We start from the raw sequence: 21688 nt of genomic DNA, 5'->3' as shown, positions 1-21688 counted from the left end.
GTCACATTCATTCTGGCATTTTATCCACAGTTTGGTTCAAATTCTTATTTGAGAGACTAGCAGAACAAAAAGTCTACAAAATAATATAATCTAACAGTCAAAGATTTATACCCAAATAAATATGAAATTTAAATATTATTATAATTGATTATTTGGTAGCACGTTCACATATTTATACCTTCAATAGTATGACAGAATTAGCATCTATGTCAAAGCTTCATAAAGATAGGCAGACCCTTTTGCATTTATTTAGCCATCTTATTCTGTTATATGCTACCCTGTGCATGGGCCTGGTCTAAGCTGATATACAATCTCAGTGTATTCTATATTCATTGTATTCTGCATCTCATGGCCTATTTTGGAGATGAGAGTAATGTAAATAATGTTAATAATATGGTAATCTTCTATGATAACAGAATGTGTAAAATATTACGAGAGTGGAGCTGGGGATTTAGCTCAGCGGCATAAGCGCCTGCCTTGCAAGCGGACAGTTGTGAGTTCGATCCCTGGTACCGATTTAAAAAAAAAAAAGTCAAAAAAAAATATTATGAGAGAGAGAGAGGAACACTAAACATTCGTAAGGACATCAAGTATATGATTCCTGGAAAAGTACTTCAATTGAATTTTTGCCAGGCAAAAAGAAAACAAAAAGACATCAAAGACAGAAGGAACATATAGCAGCAGTGAGGACAAGCCAGGTGTGGTAGTACATGCTTGTAATCCCAGTACTGGGAGGCTGAGGCAGGAGAATCACCAAGAATTCAAGGCTATCTGAAGCTACATAGTGAGACCTTGTCTCAGAAAACTAAAAAAGCACCAAAACAGAACAAAGTCATTGAGGCCAACTATATATTCAAGTATACATACAGTCATATGACTAGACAACACTTTAAATGTATGTCTTTATATACTTGTCTATCCTTTATCTACATGCATATAAAAGTTGTATAGAATGTAAATGTGTCAAATATATTAAATTAGCATTTTAAATTATTAAAAATGGTTAATGGTGATATTGAGGCTTTTTAGGAGTTAGTATTTCAATGTAAGAATTTTGGAAGCGGCACAAACATTCATACCAGAGCAAACAATGACTGTTTTTCTAATTATTATACTCAGTTTCAAACATAGGTCTTTATTGGTGAAGTTAGTAGCCTGTTGAACAGCCTGATGATAAAAATAGGCATTATATTGAAATTCAAGGTATTTATGATAAGTGAACTTTCCTGAACATATTTTAATCACCATCTGTATTTACAAGAGCAGAGAATAGGAGGATATGTAGGTCCATCTGAAGCCACCAATAAAGACCCGTATAGGAAATTAAATACAATAATTAGAAAAACAGTCACTGTTCGCTGTGGTATCTCTTCCAAAATTGATATGTTGCAATTCTAATCCCTGTAGTGATGGGTAGTAGATAGGACCTTTGGGATCCGATTAGATTAGTTCCCTAGAAGAGACCACAGAGAGCTACTTAACACTTTAATAAGGTGAGAACACAGACAAAAAAATACCCTCTACATGGAAATAGACCCTTACCACACACCACTTGCTCGTTGATCTTGGACTTCTCAACCTACAGAACTGTGAGAAATAAATTCCTATTATTTAGTAAGTTACCCTGCTTAAAGTATTATAACAACCTTCATGAACTAATACTTAAAATCTGATATATATGTCCTTTATGATTAGAATAGCAGCAGACCATCCCACAGCTCTGCATTCTTCTCTAGCATATTAACGTAACTGCTAGGGAAATGAATTGCCTCTAGAATTCAAATTTGAATTAATCATCATGTAGTAGTATACTGAAAGCAACAGGAGAAGCAATATTTTTAAAAGAATATTTCAATTGAGCAAGAATCTAAATTGAATATTTGGAAAAAAGTAAAAGAAATAAGAGTATATCAAACATCAAAGTGCACATTAGAAAGCTTCGGGATCAAAAAAAAAAAAAAGCTTTGGGACAGTGAATACATATAGGAGGCAGAATTGGGTTAAAGGTTTTACAAAGCAGTGTGTGTATAAATGTCCATACTGGTACAAGAGCATAAACAAGTTACTTGGCTTCTATGTATCTTGGTTTTCTTAACTGTCAAATTCAAATAGCATCTGCCTCATAAGTCATAGTGAACATTAAATTAGTTAATACAGTACCTATAAAGTGCTTAAAAATAAGACATAACAGTGAATGTTTAATGAATGTTTATATTTCTTTTATTCATATGAATATTTATAAATTTCGTCAGAAAGTTATGGGACTATGAGAGCACATATAGAGGGGTTTATATGACAGATTAAAAAGCCTGAACATTTCTCAAAATTTTTTTTCAGGTAATGCTTAAAATTGGTGATGAAAATTTCCAAGAAATAGTTCATTTTTGAAAATTAGATGTCAGAATTTTAATATTTATACTATTGTAAAATAGTTTCTTTTTACAATTGTTTTATCCATTGACCAACTAATTTATATATAGAACATTGATGACCAAGTATTCTTTACTGTTTTATCTTTCTTTTGATTCTCTCAGTTTTTCACAAAACAGTTCCTCCATTAGAAGAGGCCCTCAAACAAATTCAAGAATCCAACCTGAAATCAGAAGTACACCTTCCTTTTGCCCACAGACCAACAACAAATTGGAGGTATATAATTACTTGTATATAGTAATTTCTAGTTGCTAAATTACTTCTCACCTATGTTGTAGAGCTTATTTATTTTCACAGATTAAATTGAGTTAAAATCAGAATTCTATTTTGTTGTCTGGAAATGTTTTAGGTACTGTAAGTACTTCCTTTGTTGAATAATTTTCTATGAAATTTCTATGAAAATGCTCATCAAAACAATTTTAATATCTCAGGGTTGACTTTTATTGTTACTGAGAAGAGAAAGTTGAATTATAGTGATGTAAACTTAGGTTAAAAAAAATAATTTTACATTAAAAAAGGGTTTTTCCTCCTCACTGGAAGAGTTTTTCCTAAATGTCCTAAAAAAAACTACAGCAACTCCTAGTTCCTGTCCAAAGTGGCATAAATGAATCATCTAGAAATAATAGGATATATTAACCAAGTACTATGCACCCTCTAACATCCTATATTTTTCATTTATTTATTCCATATACTTACTGATGTTGCTACATACAAGAACTAGATCAAGCTTTCTAAGAGAATGTGGAAAGGTATACTATTGTAAAATACAATCCTTAGCATGTAAAATAATGCTTCAGAAATATAGAATAATAACTAAGCAATAATAATAGTATTTCACATTTATTTACATAAAGATACCAATAGTTCAGATGGAATTTATGTATTTATTTATTTATTTATTGGTACCAGGAATTCAACTTATAACCTCACACTTGCCAGGCAGGTGCTGGGCCACTGAGCTGTATTCCTGGCTGGATACCAGTAATATGTAGAATAAATCATATTAATATTTGACCTGTACACAGCATTATTCCACTTTTATAATATCTGTGGTTAGTAATTCCCTTTATTAGGGATAACAAAACAAAAATTTATAGTGTCAGTTTTCAATAGAGTTCAGAAAAGAACTCATAAAATAGAGAACTCCTTAGCAAAGCTTTGGAGAAAATGGAGTTAATCATGGAAAGGTCGAGTGGATGTTCTAACAAAGCAATGAACATATTCAAAGGCCAAGAAGGCATCAGATATTACAAGAGTGACAATCTGGTTAAGTCATAGGATGCAACAGCTTGTGTAGATGTGAGGCCATAGAGGTAAATGCATCTATATGTTAAGAAATACAAACTTTATCCTAGAGTTTTAAGAGGATTTTAAGCAGATAAGTAAATCCAAACTTTTAAAACGTATCATTCCAATCATTGAGAAATTTTGTGAGTAATGCACTGAAAAAAAAGACTATTCAAAAAATGTATAAATTATATGATCTAGAACTGAAGAGAAATGACAGTGGATGTGGTCAACCACTGAGAACACGTCCTGTGATGAACACCAGAAAACGCCATTTAAAGAAGTACAAAAAGAGACGCGTGCAAATAGGAGCAGCTAGAATTATTGACAGCAGAGGGTAATATTATGGACACTAAGGAAGGATCAAGTTTCATGGAAAAGAAGTAGTTTCCACAGATAAATGACTTCTAAAGAATGAGTGAACTAGTAAAATAAAAAGTTGTGTTCGTCAGGATCATAGCAGGAATCAAGAGGCATATTTAAAAGATTGGCGAGAAGTTAATAAAGGGACTGTAAAGCCACCAAAAGATTGTGAGGTCCTTTAGCATTGTCAGCAAAGTTAGCAGTACCAACACACATCTGAACCGAAAGGAGCTGTAGTTGTGGAAGAAGGCTGATAAAGAGGTAAAGAAACATAATCACTGCTAAACCGAGCACAGCAGGGAGGAAAACAGGGATAAGTACCAAAAGCTGCTCTGTCAGCATCCTATCTCCTGCTGTTGTCATTCATTAGTCAGATGCAGCCATGAGTCTGAAAGCAAGTTAGAATTTAGCCTCTGTAGAGTGCGGCTGAGTGGGAAAGTATAGGAAACAAATCTGGAGAAGCAGAGAGAATATCCAGAAAGAATGAGTTCACTGTATTTCACAACAAAAAAAGTCATGACAACTTTTGACAGCAATTTCAGTGGAGTGGTAGCAGCATAAAATAGACTGCAGTGAGTTGAAAGAAATGGAAAGAAAGGAATATGAAATATAGCTTCCCTGTAAACATAAAAGAGTTACAATAACCAGAAGAAACATAAGGATGAGCTACAGCCTTCTCATTTAAAATGAGAGAGATCTACCCTGTTTAAACATTTCATTTAAAATGAGAGAGATCTACCCTGTTTAAACATAATGTCAAAGTGATAAGTAACAGAATTGCAATCTAGAAAGGTCAAGTAGGATTTTAAAAAAAGTATGAGATGAGTAAAGTATATACTCTGTGCTATACTTTGAATAACATGGATTACACCTATGAATGAGATATTGTCCCCTGCCCAATAAGTATTTGCAGTTAAATTAGAATTCATAGGTAATACTATATACTGGAGGCTCTTACAGAATTATTTTTTTTCTCTTATAGAATTAGTAACAAAGGCATAAAGAAACACAAAATTAAAAAATTGTAAAGAATGAGTAGGAAAGGATTGTCTTATAAAGAAGCAGGCATTGGGTTTTAGGAATGTGTAAGTTAGAGAGTTATAAAAGACAGAGATCCTAAAGGACATGGAACCTGTGTAGAGTGACAGGACAATAAGCTGTGTTGCTAGTAGGACAAATGATGATCTGGAAATATTAATTGAAATCATATTTGAGGTTATTCATTTAGTCAAGGAGTTTAAATTTTATCCTATAAAATGGAGAGCCAATGATGATTTTAAAGTAGGGAATGATATCCTCCTTATAACTTTAAAAAGGTAAATGGTATAAATGATAAAGAATAAATGGAATTTTCCAGTAAACCAAAGAGGAAATTATTGGGATACTACAATGCATATGTCATTACTGCCTAAATCAGAATAACACTGTAATAGTTTAGTGAAGAAGATCAGATCTGACAAAGAATGAAAGGGTAGAAGTGAGATGTAGTTCATAGTGCAGTGCTTGCCTACACTGTACCTGGGTTCAGTCTCCAGCACTGCAAAAAGGTATATAATAACTATTTTAATCACTTTCCCATCACTGGAATGGAATAACCCATCAGCCGAGACAAAGGAGAACAGGTTCATTTTGGTTCATGGTCCCAGCCCATGGTCAGCTGGCTCCAAGGCAGAATGAGCATGGTGGAAAGGCTTGAGTGGAGAACAGCTGCTCATCCCATGGCAGCCAGAAAGCAGAAAGCAAACCAAAGAGGCAGGAGAAAGACACGCCCTTCCAGGTCACATCCGCAGTGACCCTATCTTCTGATCAGGTATCCTAACAGCACAGTCAGCTCTGGGTTTGTCAGTGGATAGTGTCCCCCGGATGCGGTCTCCTTCCAAAAATCTCATCTCTGAACACATAGGACTTTGGGGGGACATTCTAGATCTAAATCATAACATTCCATCCTTCACCTCCAAAACACTCGTATCCATCTCTTCATGCAAAATGTATGCAGTCCATGGATATGAGTTGCCAAATTCATAAACAGCTCCAGCTTTGCTAAAAGGTCCAAGTCCAAAGTCCCCTCTGAGACCAAGGCACACTCTTAATCTGGGAATCTGAGTAAAAATTAAAAAGAAAAAAAACTTCTGACATAATAAAAATTTCCACTCCAAAGGGAAGAAATAGGAATAGGAAAAAAATGAGGTCAAAGACTTAAACTCAGTAGGAAAAACATTAAATCCTGTAGGTCCATGTTCAGCACCTGGCGCAAGTTACAGGGAGATATAAACTATAAAGGGCTTGGGTGGCCTTCCCTTATGTTTTGTCAGTTGCAGCCCTTGTGGCTTCTGGGATTGTGAGAGACAAATTGAGAGGAAACCTGGGATATAAGGAATAATTACTTATAATTACGTATAAAGAGGCGTAAAAGGCCATGTTGTCCTAGGAGAACGGGACATGATTTAGTTTGGCTTATATGTACATTGAAAAGAGAGTTGTGGGCAGGTAGGTTAGAAAGGATGCCATGAGTTAAACCATGAAGAACCTTGTTAAAGAATTTGTTCTGTAAACAATTAGTGAAAGATTTAAAATAAGAACAAATTTGTATTTTTGAAATATTGCCAGGGTGGAAAAAAGCAGGGTAAGACTAAAGGTATAAAAAATTAAGTAAAGCAGTACTTAGGTAATAAAAATGATTTCATCTTTTTAAAATTTTTATTAGTACATGTCTGTAGTAAATAATGCTTATATTCATCAAGGAGAATTGCTACATGTACCTAACACATCTTAATTCTTTATACTTCCCCAACACTCCGCCTTCATCTCCTGTGATGACTTAAGAGCTATTTAGGAGGAATGGGTTTACACACCTGTAGTCCCAGCACCCTGGGAAGCTGAGGAAAGATTATTACAAATTTGAACCCAGCCTGGGCATTTTGGAAAGTTAGTGAAAACTTGCCTCAAAATTTAAAAACAAGTGCAAAACTCCTAGGATTGATCCCTAGTACCACAAAACAAATAGGTAGGAAGGTAGGCAGGCAGTTAGACAGATACCGTAAATTTTTACAGTTATTAGTAAATTGCACATTTGAACATTAATCATCCCATGCTAGCTTCATTGGATTAATAAATGTGTAGCAGATTAGTAAAGCACGCTCCAGGTTGTGTCGGGGTAGGTCATAGAGGTAAGGCCTTGGGTGCCATACGTCTGGCTCTGTTCCCCTGCTGTACATGTTGAATGCCATGAACTAAGAAGCTTTGCTCCGCCATATCCTTCCACCATGATGTCCCAGCCAGCTGACTATGAATTGAATTTCCCACTAACTGGGCTAAATTGAACCTTTCCTACCTTTAAGTTGTAAGCGCCAGGAATTGTGTCCCACAACAGGAAAGCTTACTGCTACAGCAAGCAAAGCAGAGCCCAAGTGGGAAAAGCAGGACCAAAGAACAGTGCAGTAAGGAACAAATGGAAGTTAAGGCGGTGAAAGCAATATAATTTAGGCTGCTTTATGGAGAGCTTTTCTTAAAAAATTGACAAACAGTTAAAGAGCGGGGTCCCTAGGCTCAGGGGAAATCTAGGCTGAGCTGAAAATTCAAAATAATTTAGAACAGAAGTATGTGCATTTTTATACAGGGATGCTTCATTTTTAGGTTTTCTGTATCTCAGTTGTTACACTTCACATTAATCAGATGTTTTCAGTTTTTAAAACTTCTTCCATGCAGTAAATGAAAGTCTAGACTTGTTTGTTCAACAAAGAGTAGTTGCTTAAAGTCTTGGGAGAATTAAAATATCAAAATCCTGACATTAAATTTGCACTAGGATCACTAAATATGCATCATCTTTGTTTTACGAAAAGTGACTTTCAATCTGCACTAACATACCTACTTTTCATGTTATTGTAATATACTATTATGACTGACTTTATGGTGTTTATATGTTTCTGTGTATATATGTATCACAAGCATGTATTTAGAAAACAAAAATATGTACAAAATATAAGGAGAACAGTAGTTTCATTATTTCAGAGTTGCATTTCTCTCCACAGATAACTAACAGTAGTAAATAATGTATAGGAAAATGTTTTATAAACTATAAATGCAATTCAGATGTAAGATGTTGATATGTAAGAATCAAATGTTAGGCAATTAGGATAGAATTATTGCACATATAATTATTATTGACATAAGTATTGTTACATTAAAATACCTTCTTAATGTAATATAAACCTAAAGTGTGTTACCAAGAAACGGAGTTTCCAAAGAAGCCAGGGTATATCAGTACTCATGAAAAAGTGTTCTAATGTGGAAAATGTTAATAGTAGATAAATACAGTTTCAGATATTGGTAATGTGATCTAAAACAAAAAAAACTGTAAAAAAAGAAGAGCATTTATACTCAAGCCTCAAGAAAAACCAAAGAATATATTTTATGACCATAGAACCTTTTCAGAAGAAAGAAAATATAAAAATAACCAGAGACTTAAAATTAAAAATATAAAAAGTAATCAGTCTTCCATCACAACCAAATTCTTACCACAGAATGATCTTGACACTCCTGATAGGTACAGGGTAAAAAGGGTATATTCTTCCCTATATTAAATACTTGTTATTCTTTTACATAATAACAGTGTTAGATATCTATCTCCAATATCCATGTGTTTTCTAGCCACGTGCTGTCCTGCAAAGTCTGGCTAGAGCTTAGCTACTGTCTCTAGCTACTGTCTTCTTGCCCTCTACCATGTTTTACACCTGATTTTTCAGCCCAAATTCAAGTATCCGTATGGCTAACAGACTTCTAAAACTAAGAAAAAGGGTACCTGAGTTAGCCATGTACATTTTTCTATTGTGGTGAGAGCTTGCTGGTTAGCCAGTGAAGATCATGCATGGACCCTCAGATCAAAAGAGTAACATAAATTAAAGTCCAGAGACAATCCATTAAATTCATACAAATCTTAATAAGGCCGTTTCTACCCACCTGTCCAAATACTTTTCCACCTGTGCAGATCCATTCCTGCCTGTCCAGCTGTCTCCACACCTGATCCCTGCTCACCTGGTGGACTGTTTTCTTCACGGGCTCCATTACTGTCCCACCATTCCCAGATTCTTCCCAGCTACCCAACTGTGTCTCCTACCCGGCAGCCCCAGACTCTGCCTGTTGTCCCCTCTACTCTCTCAAGGACCTTTTTACCTGCCCCATCAGTGTCATACCCAGTCAAATATATTCCTCACCCTCCGGCCCCAGTTACATCCAGCTTTTCGGGAAGTTTCCCTCATCTACCAGCCCCCATTTTTTCTGGCCCGCCTGATCATCGACCTCTTCCATCCCAAAATTCTCTGTTTATTCCTGATCCTGATTCACAGGACAAGCTATTTTACAAAGCTTTCAGACCCAAACATTTACTTCCAGCACACCGTTCTACCCCAGGCACTCTAATGCCTGCCCTTGCTCACCGTTCCCTTCCAGCCCCTTTGGCTGCTCTCCCTGCTTTGAAGCCTTCTTGTTTGTCCAGTCATCCCCATCACCAGCCAGGCCCCGGTCTCTCTGAAACCACTCCACTGCCTGAATATCCTGATGGATTGGATCCTTTTCAGCCAGTTCAGCAATCCCTTTCACGAGCCACACTGTCAAGTAAGCCCCAGGCCTTTGCAGGCCGTCAGCCGGCCTCACTTCCTCCCCATGTACCTCCCTGTCGTTCTCCATCTTCTTTTCCTTCATCTTCTTCTACCTCCTCCTCCTCTTCACCCTCAGTAATGTTTTCTTCTTCTTCACCCGTTCTCTCTCCACCTCCCTCTTCTACTTCTCCTGCTCTTGCCCCCTCATCTAGACCACTTTTGTCATCTCCTTTGCATTCATCTCCTTCTCCATATTTGCCTCCAACTTATTTAGCTTTTGCCTCTCCAGTTTCCCCTGTTTCTGCTTCCTTTATGATTTCTTCTTCCTTTCCCCCTATGCTTCACTCTCCCTGTATTTCTGTATCCCCACCTCCTTTCAATCCTCCTCACTGGGGGAAGAAAGTAGAGAAGAGAAGAGAAGAAAGTGGAGTAGAGAAGAAAGGAATAGTGAAGAAAAAGTTGAGAGACGACCACCTTAAAGGTAAATAAATTGAGTTTGTTAGATACTTTGTAGTTTTAGCTTCTTTGGGGTGGGGGGAAGGCTGACCCAAGGGGAAGGATTACGTAAGAGTAGGGAAGTGTAAAAGGAAGATACAGAAACATACCCTCAATGTTCAGGAGCTTGTACTAAATTCTTGCTCTCCCTGATCTGCCTGTAGTAACAAAGAGATAATTAGTATCTAATAATCATCAATAATCATTAATCTTCACTATTTCAGTCTGTCCAAATAAAGATATGTATGGGTATTGGAGATAGGTATATATCATATATGGCCGTGTTGTCACCTTCCAAACGTTTTTATACTTATGAAAATGGAAATAATTTAACTGAATTGGGAATAAGTGATTAAGATTTATACTATTGGCCCTAATGCATTAAACAGTCAGCTATATGACATCTTTATCCCTGTCCCATCCTTTTCCATAGTCTTTCCTTAGTTCTGTTTTTCACTTTATATATAAACTGAAATTAACATATCATAGGTTTGCAGATAATACAAAATTCTAAATAGATGATGATGATATTTCAGCGACATTTTGACACACTACAAGTGAATATTAAAGATACCCTTTCTGTAGCATGAAAACCATGCTTATATTCCTGAAACTAAAACAAATGTGTACACTCCTCAGTGAATGAATCAAGCTTCCAAAAGTAGAGAGGAAATTCCTGCCTATCCTGATGAGCAGTTTCATAGTTTCTATGTGTCTGAATTTGCTACCAACTTTCTTTAGGTTGTAAACATGCCTATGACCCATGACATCAACTCAGGACAAAGGGTAATTCAGAATATTATTATCTAGATAGGGATGCTCTAAAAAACCTGAAGATTGGCTCCACACATGTACAGGAATTATTATCCCTATTCTAAATGATAGAATGAGATGCAATAATTAAAGTCATGACTATTTGAGCATTCCTACATAAAGGTGGAGTTTTTTACTGGTACTATAATCTAAAACCATTTTTATTCTAGTTTAATGACTTTTTGATTGCTTTAAATTACCATACTATCTATTACTACTATAGCTATATATTTCTCCAATATCCTTATATGTTATTATCTGGACATACAGATATGTCATTTATATATTTATAGAAATAAGTTAATTTTAATTAAATATGCTAAATATTTTATGTCTGATTCACAGAGCTTTAGATTCTACTTTGCCTTCAGCATTGTCAAAAAATGATCACAGGCATCATAAACATCCTTTATCCAAAATCAATTGGGATACAGAAATGAAGGAAAACAACATGGCCAACCTAGCTACAAACAAAAATGTGTTCCAGCTTAAACTGGAGGAAACTCAGAAACTCTTAGAAGATCAGCATTTAAGCAGTTTGCAAGTATGCAACTATGTTACTAATGTTTTAATTTCTAGTAATAATTCTTCCCCACTTTTCAGTGATCACTAAAGAAATATATGTTACTAAGTAAGAAAGGCCATAAGAGGAAACATGGATGAATCAGGACAAATTCAACATGGATACTAGAGGAAAAGCTTTTTAATTTTTTTCCTTACTTCTTGCATTTTTTCTCTTATTCTTCTTTTCATTATCTATCGCTTCATTTCAAAAAATGTGCTTTACTCATGTGATTTTCTGATACACACGAAAGCTATTTAAAAGTACAGTGTAATATAAGTATCATTACTAGAGCTTATAATACAAAAATAACCTTAAGATTATAAGACATGTGATTATTAGGTTCTTAACTGAAACATGACAGAATTAGTTTCAAATGGTATTTCTAGTCTGTTCCTTCTAAAAAATTTGCTGTTATTTTTTTCTAAAATTAGTGTAGATTTCAAATGGCTTCCCTACATGTTCCTGTGCTTTGTTTTTCATTAATAATTATATCCACTTATGAGATTCCTAATAATTCAATATCAAGATTAAATTGGACTGATTGATTCGACAACTAGTCAACAGTGGAAAGGCTAAGAAAGCAAAACAGGAGATTTCTGCTAGCAGTGAAATATGACTTCTTACCAAAAACAGCCATAATTCTGAATATAACATTTGAAACAACTGTTTTTAGACATTGAAGAAATGCAGTACAGGGTGTGGTTTTGAAAAGGAAAATAATGAGTTAGCCTCATGGTTTTCTACTTAGACGTACTATTTAGATAAACCTCAAAAAATCTGAAAATGATCCATTTGCCTGCAAAAAAACTTTACAAGCTGTAAAATCTAGAAATGCAATAAGATAGTATTCATGATGTCAACATTCCATCAGAATGTACTAGATACTATAAAGAAATGGGAAAATATGACCCATAGCCAGGAAAAATAAGTCAGTATAATCAGACACAGAAATGGTAGGGGTTATGGACTTAATAAACAAAAAGTATAAACCTAAAGTAAAAAATGAATGTAATAAAATTTTTTAAGGAGCCAAATAAACCTTATAGATATGAAAAGCACAATGTCCACAATGGAGGTTTTTATTGGAAGGGCTTAATAATACAGTCATTGAGGGGCAGGAAAAAATACACATACTTAAAGATACAGTAGGAGAAATTATATAACGTGAACTACTGGAAGAAAAAATACCGGAAAAAAGTAACAGTGATAGTGACCTGTGAAAGAGTATCAGTCAACACATTTAATTAAAATTTCGCAAAGGAGAAGAAATACTTTTTAAAAAACTATGACTGACTGAAAATGTTCCATATTTGATAAAAATTGTAAATACACAGATTCAGGAGACTCTACAAGTTCCAGAAAGGATGAGTACACATGCATACACAATTCAAAGGCACACTAAATTCAAATTAAGTGGGAGGGAAAAATGATATGCTACAATATAGGAGAACAAAGATAAGATGGACCACAAGTATAATTCACATCAAAACTTGAGAAGCTGGTCACTTTATTGTGTTGTTCAGTGGTGAGAAAATTCTTGGAAAAACAAATAAAGCTTATGAAACCAACATTGCCAGACATCTTTTGAGGTACTTTGAGAGATAAGACCATCACAGACCTTTGGAAACAGAAATCTTTCTTGCAAGAATGACCATCAAGTTTATATTCAAAAGGACCTTGTAACCCAGGTTTCTTTCTCACTAAAAGCATTCTCACCAGAGGTCCTCCAGGCCTAGTTTATTTATCAATTACAAAAATCTAATCCAAAAATGGACACTGTTAACATGCTTTCTTTTTGTTCTCCAGATTATTTTCACTTTAAGAATGCCAAGGATATGAAGGGACAAATGTTAACAGTATGAAACCTTTATGAATAACTAAACTTATTTCACAATAAAATATCAATAAGCATCAACTATATTACAGAAGTCTTTATTTCCTTGATTTCTTTATTGCATGTTGTCCCATAACAAAGTATTTAAAATTTCTAAATTTTATAATCCTCAGGATACAAATCTTTCTTTGAGTTCTTTCAACTTTTTTATTGAATTTACAATTTAAGCCAGGCGCGGTGGTACCCACGAGTAATCCCAACACTTGGGAGGCTGAGGCAGGAAGATTCTTGCAAATTTGAGACCAGCCTAGACTACAAAGTAAATTCAAGGCCACCCTGAAATGAATAGTGAGACCCTGTATCAAAAAAGACAAAACAAAAAAATTTAATATCTTCGGAAAATTTATTTCTAGGGCTAGAGGTTTAGCTTAGTGGCACAAGTGCCTGCCTGGCAAGCATGAGGTCATGAGTTCCATCCCAGTACCAAAAAAAAAAATTCTTTCTATTGGTCAGGGATTTAGCTCAGCGGCATAGTGCCTCCCTGGCAAACATAAGGTCCTGAGTTTGATTCCTGGTGCCAAAAAAATTTCTATATGTGATACAGATCATGTGTGAGAAATCAGAAACATTTTTATATAGTTATGATACTTTCATGTTTACAGGTTTTTTTAATAATTGATAAATTCCATGAAAATTTTGCTGAAATAATGAAGAGACTGTCTTGAGTTTATGAAAATTATCTGCGCTCAGTCTCCGAAAAAGGAGTCATTTTATAAGTCAATTGTTCTTGACTCAAAATCCATATTACTGTTTCCTGGGGAATTTTAAAACACTAGTAATACACAGACTCTAGCCAAGTATTAAATCAATTGGACTCAGGCATAGATATTTTTTAAAATGTTCTTTATGTGGCCTTGACATGTAAATAAAATTGAAAATATTACTATAGACTACAAGATTAGCTTTTATAAAAGGAACTATATCCTACCAACAGGAAGTTCATATCAAGGTCACAAAGCTTGTAGAAGACGCATTCAAGACCAATGACTGTGTCGGTAAAACTACAATTTATAAATAAGTATTTTTTTAGAATTTTACTTGCTATTATGCAACCTTCAAGAAACTTCATACTCCAAATGGAGTATCAATAAGAAAACTTACTTTCTAAGCAGTAACTGTGGCTGGAATAATTGGATAGTTACTTTAGGAGTTGAAATTAAAGCAATAATACTGTATTATAAGTCATGTTTAACCCCTCTTATTTTTTATCCTGAGAACTAACCGGTGCAAGGATATAAGTCATTTATACAGCTGTGCTATTACAGTCATATGCGCTGAACAGAGTTGGACTCAGTAACAATGTGTGTCATTAATTTTACTATTTAAAAATATGTAAAATATAAAACAATGTTTTGTCTTTTTTTTTCCTATAGAGATTTTGTGATGAAGTTAAGCAGATAACCAATTCTGAAACCCTTTCAAGTATAGACAGTCTTGAGGCTGGAGAGCATGAAGAAATGTATTTAACACTTAATGAGGAGCCTTCAACAGCAGTCCAGCAGAGTTCTGTTTCTCTCAAGTCAGCAAATCTGCAGTCAGCTAATCTAAATCACTTTGATGAAGATAAACTGTCCTTCTCTAAAACTCAGCACATAAATAATTGGCTTACAACTTTAGAGGCTCAAAATCCTCAATGTGCCACACCTGCCTCTGATATTTTAAGTAAATCTAGTGTTTTGCCTTCACAGGAACATTTTAATAATAAAGAACAAAATCAGTCCACTTTAAGTAAAACCGTAGAAAGAGCCACAAGCACTACTAATAACTCAGTAGCTCTTGTATATAGTCCACCCATAGTACTAGATAAAAAAACTGAAAAAAACTCTGAAATTAGCACTATAAAGACAGATGATTTCACTTCTGGAGCACTTAACAGGGGAAAGCTATTAGTTCCTGAGACCCCAACATTTAAGTTCAATAAAGCCTGGCCCACTCCAAATTCTCAAACCCAGGAGGTGGCTACATTTCCAGACCAAGAGAAATATTCTCAGTTAACTCAACAAAACAGAACTTCTTTAGTTCCTACTTCATTTGTACCAATGAAAACACCTTTAGCCTTGCCATCTAACAGTCAGTCAGCAAGGCCATTAGCAAAGAACAATATACACATAAAAGAAATTAATCCAGTACAGTGTTCTGATAAGTTAGAGGAATTAAAAGATGTTATAGATGAAAACATAAAATATTTTAATTGTGAGGAAAAAGAGTTGCCTTTATTTTCTGACAGTTTTCAAGCTGCCCACACACCTCAAAATTGTGATTCAAAGGATAAAAAACAAAAAATAGCTGAAACATCTACATCATTGTGCAATGTAATTTCCAATTATGACTTACTTGATGAGCACAAGAAAATGAAGTACAACATTCATGAGAGAAATGGTGTGAAGTTTCTTAAAAGTATTTTAAAGAAAGAATCTAAGTATGAATGTGATTATTTTAAGGCACTATTTATAAAACAAGGCTTTAAATTCAGAAGTCAAAAAGCAGCAACTATCAGGGATAGTATTGAATTAACGAAGGAAAAAGAAAAAGGCATAGAAATCCTAAAGACTACTAAAAAACTGAGATGGTTTGATGAAACTGTCGACATAGAAAACAATGCTGAAGACACTCACTCCCTGAAGAATAGAACAGGAACGACTCAACAGTGGTCTCAACAATTGCATGTTAACAGTCGTGCTGGCAGCAACATAATTAGTGATTGTGCTATAAATTCTGCTGATAGAAAAAAGTCCATGGAGGTCTCTGAAAATGTCTCTACCTTAGGAGGCTCTGGAAAAGATCACGTGTCTTTGAACTGTTTTATACCTGCAGGTCATAACTTTACTAAGCAAGCTTGGCCAGTTTCCAAAGAAGAAAGTATAAGCCCTGTATATAACAGTGACTTGAAAGCTCAGAAAAGCAATCCACGGAGAGGTGGAGCAAAAGTGATTCGAAGAACAGGATCTGCAAAAATCCGATCAGGATTTATAGATAACAGAAAATACTGTGTCATTCAACCACAGTCTGCAAGCAAAACCAATGCCTTTATACAAGCTCAGGGTAAACTGACCATACCTCATCCTCCTCCTAAACCTGTGTCAAGTATTAGAAGTCGTAAAACTATTCAAGTGTCTCAGTGTCAAACAGTAATGCCTCAAAATTCTCAAAGCATTATTACACATGACTGTTTTAATTCAAAATATGTGCTTCCCACAGAACACAGTTTCAGTCAGTGGAATCAAGAAAGTAGCCCTCCATTCTCCGATGCTTGTTCTGACCTGGTCACTGTGATACCATCTTTACCATCTTACTATTCTTCCGAGTGCCAAACTTTAGCAAAAACAAATCATTCAAACAGTACTCAGGTGGTTGCCCAGCAAGATGGGACATTATATTGCACCCAGAGAACTCCTGTTTATCAAGAAAGTTATCAGTCTGTAAATCTTAAAACTGCTGAACAAGAACCTATCCCCATGTGGAAAAGAGGGAGTAATATCCTGCACCAAAATGAGCAGGCTGCTGGTAAGAATAAATTTATATCTCTGTATAGTTAAAGTGTACAGCTTTTTAAAATACACTTTGTTTTTCTCATTGAGGAATGGCAATGTATACTGTCTATATATTAATGTTAAATTACAATTTTATCATATAGAAATAATTTATTTTTCTTGACATAATTGCTGAAGTGTGTCCCAACCTGTGCTCAATTAAATTTAGAAATGTTTGCCAACCTCTATTTTTGTCCATGATTTTTTTTGTTATTTTAAAAGGAGAACAAGGAACAGGATCTAATTCTTGTCCCAAATTATTCTGTCATTACTATTGTCAAATTTTCTGTCAAGGTAAACACAATGGAAAAATACTGCTTCAGTTACCCTAAATCATTGAATAAATGTAATGACAGCATCTCCCTTCGTTTTTCTTGTAAATTACTACTGGTAATGGAATTGTTCTAAGCTGATAATAGATGTAACCTAGTCCTCCCATTCCTTTTTCCAAGAGTGTGGCAGCTCTGCTTTTACTTGTGTGTACTGGTTTTAACATACAGAAACACTGAAATATTTTGAAAATTTCTCTATAGAATGCCATTCTGTTTACTAGGTGATTGACTACTCATGAAACTACTTTCTTTCTTTGAGGGAATGGACTAGAAACCCCTAAATATTCCTACCAGTAGAAATCAGTTGTCTATTGAGAAATAGGACTGGGGTCAGAGTGAAGGAAAACAATAAAGAAACTTGTTTTTCCAAAGATATGAATAAGCATTAGCATATAAAAAGAGTGTTCCCTTAAAACTTGGTATTTAAAGTCTTTTTCGGGTGGACTCTAAATCAGTCTTAAAATACGTAGTTGACAAAACAGTGTACAGCTGAACTTTTCTCAAAATCAGAGACCTTTTTGGTCATTTCTCACTGTATCTATAAATCCTAGTAGAACTTGACACTCAATAGGCATCCAGACTTTTCTTAAATTGAATGAACACAAACCATACTTGTAAATGGAAAATCAGGTGCAAAGACTCTCATCTAAAATCTTCAGTGCTTGTCTACAAAGACTTAGGTTTTAAAAAAATTCTCTCACACAAACTTCTTTTTTATGCATTCATTGCACAGTATAATTTCAATTTTTATAGTACTTCCAAAATATGAAAGTTACACATATTAGCTATTCTACAATAAAAAATGCTTTTTTTTAGTTTGCTCCTACTCCCTGCCAAAGTACTTTACATTTTTATCTCATTTAAACCTTATAGTAACCCTGAGAATTACATTCTTTAAACACCATTCTGCAAAAAAAGAAACAAAATTACCCAAAGTTAAGAGCTAGTAAGTAGAGTTGGTATTTTAACCCAAATCTCTACAGCTCCAAGTTTTGTGCTTTATCTACTAAAACCACATAGCAAATGATTAATAAGCAAGTATCATATATCAGATTCTGAGCTAATCAGCAAAAATATTAGGGAGCTTTGTTTCCCATAGCCTATGTGTTAAAGGATAGTATATTAAAATTCTCTCATTCTCTAATAAAAGAATGTGATACGTATGTTTAACTGAAAAAAAAAAAACAGTATTTTCCTGGCATTTAATTAAAGGGTCTGGAAATTTAATGAATTAAAGCTATGTCTTTACTGAGATAGAAACATTTAAACATTTAAATTGTGTGTATGTCTTATGTCTTGCTATAGTGATTACACTTATAACATCTGACAGTACAACATCAAAATACTTAGTAGTCATTCAGGCTTTTTTTTTTCTAAAACTATTTAAATATCCAACATTTCGAGTGAATTCTTTGCTAAAACCAAATTGTAGTTCTGTGATCATTCATTCATTTGCTGCATTTTTCCCTACTCCTATTTGCCAGCTAATTTCTGTTGCCACACTCTTAAGTGTCTAGAGTTCACAGATGTAGAGAGAATCTTCTTATCAGCACTTCTAGAACTCTTTAGCAGCACTGTCTAGAAAAACTCCAGGCCATGAGGCCTGCCTGGGCCGTAACTGTTACCTGCTGATGTCTTGGCGTTTCCCCCAAAGATGACTTTGACATCTGGTTCACAGTTTTAATTTCTGTGTAGTCTTTGCTGTGACACTAAAGAATTCAACAGTCAGTGAGCAAACAGTCTTAACATGCTAACCCTTTTTTGTTTCAAGCCACTATCTATATACCATTCTGCCTCAGGTACCCATCCTGGGCCTTTTCAACATCCATAACCCCTCTTCTTCTACATTGGTAACTCAGTCATACTGTCCTCTCTGACTATACTTTACTGTATTCCTACTGTGACTTCTACCATTCTATCTCACTGAGAAGGTGATATTTTTGTCTCACTTTCTTGTACTAATTCATTAACTCTTTTCCAGTTTAGATGTAGTGGTCTATTGTTTCACTAATCCTTTTCCCAGTAACCTTAACTCCATGCCCCTTGGCACCAATTACGCAACTGTCTCTCCCCAGAAAAAAAGAAAATTTTTCCAGTTAATCTCTACCTGCTCCTAAATAGCACAGAGAATTCACATGATGTACTAGCTGTCTTGATTACATTGTAGATTCATTATCATCAACCTCTTAATATTTACCCTTATGAAATAATCTGGTTATTTCTCTGGAAAATTCACACTCTACACTCTATTCTTTGCAATAACTATTTCAAACGTTTATTCTCAGATGTACACTGTTTGGTCAACTAAGTATCTTAGGACTGAATTAGAGTATATAAGCTGGTTTAGAAGAATAAGTTTTGTGAAAAATGGGAACAGCTAGGGAAAAAACTTTTTGACTTAAGATAAAGCAATTGCTGGCTTATAAATCCTGAAGAGAATAATATGCCTGGAAACACTTAGCTTCCATGAAGCCCATAGTGCAAAAAGCAAATCAGTTTCTTGTAATGAAATAGCTATGGGCTTCCCATCTGAAAGTGAGCAAACACTGATCAATAGTAAGCATGGTTTTTGTAAAAATTGCCAAACTTGCACTGATAGCTATATGGAAATGCAAAGGCCAAGAATAGCTGAAACAATCTCAAAAGAATAAAGCTGTAACAGTTATGCAACTAGAAGTTAAAGTTACAATAATTAACACAATATGGTATTTGCACAAGGATATTTAAATCAATGGAATGGAATGGAATAGAATCTATAGACAGACCCACATTTAAATGCTTGGTTTTTGGCAAAGGTGGTAAAACAGCAGAAAAAAAAATGTTAAGATTTATCTTATCATTCATTGATTGGCTGAATATACATAATTAGCAAAAATGACTTTTACCTCTATACTACAAAACAAAATTGAATTCTAAGTAAACTGTACATCTAAATACAAGAAGTATAGTTTAATGCATGATAATGTCAAAGAGCTCATAACTAGAATACATAAAGAACAGTAAATAAGTAAAAAGAACTCAGTTTGTATCAATCAGAGTTATACAGGAGAAGCAATATCAGTAAAGAGATACTAAGAGATTTTTTGTAAGGGATTGGTTTATATGAATATGAGATCCATCTTGGAAAATCCAAAATTTATAGGATAGGCCATGAGGAAAGTAGGCTTCATGAGTCTACCCAGATTATCTAGATTAATTTCTCTACTTATAAAGAAACTGAATTTAATAATATCTACTAAATAGGTTACAGCAACATCTGCATTTGTATTTGATGGATCATGGCACTGTAGCCTAGTAACATCATAAAGACTTTTGCACCATTTTTTTTTTTTTTTTTGTCTTTTTCATTTTTATCGGTACCAGGGATCGAACTCACGACCGCCTGCTTGCAAGGCAGGTGCTTATGCCGCTGAGCTAAATCCCCAGCCCCCCTTTTGCACCATTTTTAAAAAAGAGAATTGGAAAAAGCTTTTTGTAAAAGAAAACAACCAAATTGTCAGTAAGCATATGTAAAATCTCAGCCTTGGTAATCAAGAAAATGCATATTTAAATGAGTTGTATATACATCAAAATAGCTAAAATTAATAGTAAACAATATTAAATGATGATGAAGTCTATCAACTAGAAATTATTGTACCTATTTACGTTATAAGCAAAGGCTTCAGAGCTGCTTTGAAATGTAAATCCGGATTCTTACTTGCTTTGCTACTGGGTATTTCTTTTTTAATAGAGGTCTCTGAATAGCTACAGATTTTTCAGTAAATACATGAAAAAGTAGTGCGTTGATCTATATAATTTCTAGATGGCATGAAGTAAAAAAGGAAGTCTGATGATAATAGTGATGGTAAGAGTGCCTGTAAGAATACAAAAATTATACATGCCAAATAAATACTAGCTAGTATTATTTCTTACTCCTAAAAATTAGATGTTCCAACTTTGTTTTATGCTATTATTATACCTCATATACACATATGTATAGACACTAGCTGGAGAGAGTATCAGTTAGATATAATATTCAGATCCACGTTCTCCAGTGTATACTTTTTTTGTTGTCTTTTTTGACACAGAGTTTCACTATGCAGTTCATTCTGGCCTTGAAGCTCACTTTGTAGCCCAGGCTGGTCTCAAACTCACAACGATCCTCCTGCCTCCGCTTCCCAAGAGCTGGGATTACAGGAGTGCGCCATTACACCTGGTTTCCAGTATATTCTTTAATGTTAGGGCTCAGTGGTTTTTTTTTCTTCTCTGAACTCCTGTTGTAAATCACGTACACACACTCCCTGTACTTTTCAAGATATTTGTGTGCTTACACAAATACCTCTTATTCTATGCCTCAAACCAAGTGATTTTTCCATCCCTCAGTCTCAAGAAACTTAACTATGCAC

At 34.7% G+C, this 21688-nt stretch overlaps 2 protein-coding genes across 7 annotated transcripts in view; one reads left to right on the top strand and one right to left on the bottom strand.

Annotated features, from left to right (window-relative positions):
• Angptl5 (angiopoietin like 5) overlaps positions 1–21688 on the bottom strand; it is a 128596-nt gene that overhangs the window by 34427 nt on the left and 72481 nt on the right. The window lies entirely within an intron of this gene.
• Cep126 (centrosomal protein 126) overlaps positions 1–21688 on the top strand; it is a 57047-nt gene that overhangs the window by 12095 nt on the left and 23264 nt on the right. For 5 of the 6 annotated variants that reach the window (XM_063256182.1, XM_063256180.1, XM_063256179.1 and 2 more), the window contains exons 4-6: positions 2535–2646; positions 11328–11526; positions 14815–16945. In XM_063256182.1, the coding sequence (XP_063112252.1) occupies positions 2535–2646; positions 11328–11526; positions 14815–16945 (2442 nt within the window). Of the gene's footprint in view, positions 1–2534; positions 2647–9989; positions 10156–11327; positions 11527–14814; positions 16946–21688 lie in introns of those variants that run through there. The other variant, XM_063256185.1, reaches the window with a different exon arrangement.

This window comes from Cavia porcellus, unplaced genomic scaffold (assembly GCF_034190915.1).
Source record: "Cavia porcellus strain 051 isolate PalLab524CR breed Dunkin Hartley unplaced genomic scaffold, mCavPor4.1 scaffold_9, whole genome shotgun sequence".
NCBI lineage: Eukaryota > Metazoa > Chordata > Mammalia > Rodentia > Caviidae > Cavia > Cavia porcellus.
This window is presented reverse-complemented; position numbering and strand designations above follow the sequence as displayed.